At 54.9% G+C, this 3,056-nt stretch overlaps 1 protein-coding gene across 1 annotated transcript; it reads left to right on the top strand.

Annotated features, from left to right (window-relative positions):
- Positions 1 to 271: 271 nt before the first annotated feature.
- On the top strand, positions 272 to 2,624 carry PCYOX1 (prenylcysteine oxidase 1). Its single transcript, XM_010137308.1, is given in 5 exon segments — positions 272 to 546; positions 548 to 571; positions 927 to 1,138; positions 1,507 to 1,659; positions 1,966 to 2,624. Coding segments are annotated over 5 exon segments (1,323 nt in total).
- The last annotated feature ends 432 nt before the right edge of the window (positions 2,625 to 3,056 follow it).

Genomic DNA, 3,056 nt, shown 5'->3' with positions numbered 1-3,056 from the left:
GGCAACCTCCGCCACGGGTGACCCATTAACCTTGTCATAAAGGTCCAAAAGTCACCATAAACAACTACCTGGCTCCTAGTCAAGAGCTAATTCACCTCTCCACATGCTGGAGAGCTGCTCACCCTCATCAGCGCGCAGTGAGGTTGTCTCAGGAGGTCAAAATTGAGGTGTAATATAGTTTAGCTCGACGCAAGCTCGACCTTTCCTTAAATTGCCCTTTTTTCACCCTGTTCCTGGAGGCCTCTCGGTTGCGCCAGTGCATGGTGGACTGATGGGCATTTATAACGGGGAGGAGTTCGTGTTTGAGGAGAGCAACTGGTACATCATCAACGTCCTCAAGCTCCTCTGGCACTACGGGCTCTCGACGCAAGCTCGACCTTTCCTTAAATTGCCCTTTTTTCACCCTGTTCCTGGAGGCCTCTCGGTTGCGCCAGTGCATGGTGGACTGATGGGCATTTATAACGGGGAGGAGTTCGTGTTTGAGGAGAGCAACTGGTACATCATCAACGTCCTCAAGCTCCTCTGGCACTACGGGCTCAACCCCCTGCGACATGCTGGACAAGTTCATGCGGTACGTTGGGCTCCTGCGAGGAGAAAGGTGGGAGGGCGGCTGCGGGGAGAGGTGTGAGTTGTAGAAACCAGTGGAATCATCCCATCACCACGGAGGGTGATGGTCTCTTGTTGCCATGGTCAATCATTTTTTCTAAGGAAAAATCCCGAGATAAGAGAATTAAATTCGCAACTGTGCCAAAGTTAGGAGAGATCGGTAAATAAGTCCTGAAGGTTTGGGTCTGCCTAGGCTGGAGCTTGGCTGGAAGAACAAGCCCTGCTGCTCCCATGGAGGGCTGTGAGATCCTCCACAGTTTCTGAGGGCAACAAAGATATTTAACAGTGACCGAATGCATATTTCTTGTCTCTGGTTGAAGGATCTATCGCTACCAGACACACGACTATGCCTTCAGCAGTAACGAGCGCCTGCTGCACGCCCTTGGAGGGACTGCCTTCACCCGCCTGCTCAACCAAACCATCGACGAAGCCATGCAGAGAGCTGGCTTCTCCCACAAGTTCATAAACGAGGTGGTTTGTCCAGCCATGAGAGTCAATTATGGGCAGAGTATCAACATCCATGGCTTCGTCGGTGAGTGTTCTGTAGATTAACCTCCCAAGGACCTTGTGCTTCTCATGGCTGTGGGGATTCCTGCTCCGGTGCTGGGTCACTGCCTCACTCCTGCAAACCGCTGGCTGCCCTGCTTAGCTTTCGGCAAGCTCTGAGACCCAAAAGGATGTTTCTTCCCCCTGATTTTCCACTTTGTGTTTCAAATACTCCCTTCAAAAGACACCAGAAAAGCTGCTCGAATGGTTGTGGTTTCCTCGTAGGTGCCGTGTCTCTGGCAGCTCTGAGACCCAAAAGGATGTTTCTTCCCCCTGATTTTCCACTTTGTGTTTCAAATACTCCCTTCAAAAGACACCAGAAAAGCTGCTCGAATGGTTGTGGTTTCCTCGTAGGTGCCGTGTCTCTGGCAGGGGTGGAATCGGGCCTTTGGTCAGTAAAAGGAGGGAACAAACTCGTCTGCACTGGCCTTCTCTACGCCTCCAAAGCCGACGTCATCCCTGGTACGGTTTTGTCGATAGAGCCAAAGATCAGGCCCAGGCCCACAGGTGAGTGGGGTTCAGCTTCCTCTTTGGTGGGGAGCGGAAGGTGGGGAGCTGCTTGGGCAGCTGGACACCAGCCCTGGCCTCTGGCACCGCACGGCTGCAGCTCTTGGCAGATCAAAGGAAAAATTGGACCTGTCCTGGTCTTTTAAGATGAAAAGTGGGCTCTGCGCAAAGCCCCGGCTCACAGCTAAGCTGGGAGTAGGTTATGAAGCTGCTTCAGCTCGCAGTGAGGTGTAAATAGCCTCAGTCCGAGGGACAGGCGGGGTTCCCTGCAGCCGCAGGGTGGCATAACCGAGCTCTTCTCCCCAGGGGACCCAGTGAAGCTCTACCAGGTCACCTACAACACTACGTCGGGACTAACAGGGGACACATACGACATTGTTGTCATTGCTGCACCACTGAGCCGCAAACTGGCCAACATCACCTTCAAGAACTTCGACCCTCCCATCCCCGAGTTCCCGAATCCTTTCCACCAGACCATCGCCACGTTCGTACACGGCCGCTTGAACGCCTCTTTCTTCGGTTACCGGGACCCGTCGGCCTTTCGTTTCGGTGCCATCTTGACCACGGAGAACCCCAAACTCTTCATCAACAGTGTGGGTGAGGTGTTCCCTGTGAACGACGCCGGAGCTGAGGGGAAGCCACCCTCGCCATTGGCTGTCTGGAAGGTGTTTTCCAAGGAAGTGCTCACCAAAGAGCAGCTCAACCTGCTCTTCTCCTCCTACGACTCCGTCCAGGTGAAGAAGTGGTTGGCGTACCCCCAGTACAGCCCCCCGGAAAAATGCCCTCCCATTGTCCTCCACGACAACCTCTACTACCTGAACGGCATCGAGCGGGCGGCCAGCACCATGGAGATGAGCGCCATCGCGGCCAAGAACACCGCCCTGCTCGCCTACCACCGCTGGAACGGCGACGCCGACCACGTTGACCAGGAGGATCTGCACGAGAAGCTGAAAACGGAGCTGTGAGCCCCCCCGGGGCTCCGCGGAGCAGCCACACCTCCACCTCCAGAGACACGGAGCACGTGCGGCAGCTGCCGAGCCATAATTACTGCTAACGAACACGATGCGCCTCGTTTAGCCCTGAGGAGATGCCAGACAACTCAAGACAGACTGAAACCGGTGGGGGAAGCTTTCCCAAGCTGCCCCTTCCTCCAGTAAACTCCCCGCTCTGTCCCTGCGTGAGATTGAAGTTGTTCTAAATGCCATATCAACCCCAGGAGTGCCCTCACCAGCCAGGACGCTGCTGAACTCAGGACCTGCATCACTGTGATGAACCCACGCCCATCGGTCCCCCCCGCCGGACGCTTTTTGGGCAGGAAGACCTCAATTTATTCACTGTAAATCTCACCTCCTTGGTTGTTTTTATTGTTATCGCTCGGGGGGGGGACTCGGGGCTTC

Source organism: Buceros rhinoceros, unplaced genomic scaffold (assembly GCF_000710305.1).
Source record: "Buceros rhinoceros silvestris isolate BGI_N320 unplaced genomic scaffold, ASM71030v1 scaffold32745, whole genome shotgun sequence".
NCBI lineage: Eukaryota > Metazoa > Chordata > Aves > Bucerotiformes > Bucerotidae > Buceros > Buceros rhinoceros.
This window is presented reverse-complemented; position numbering and strand designations above follow the sequence as displayed.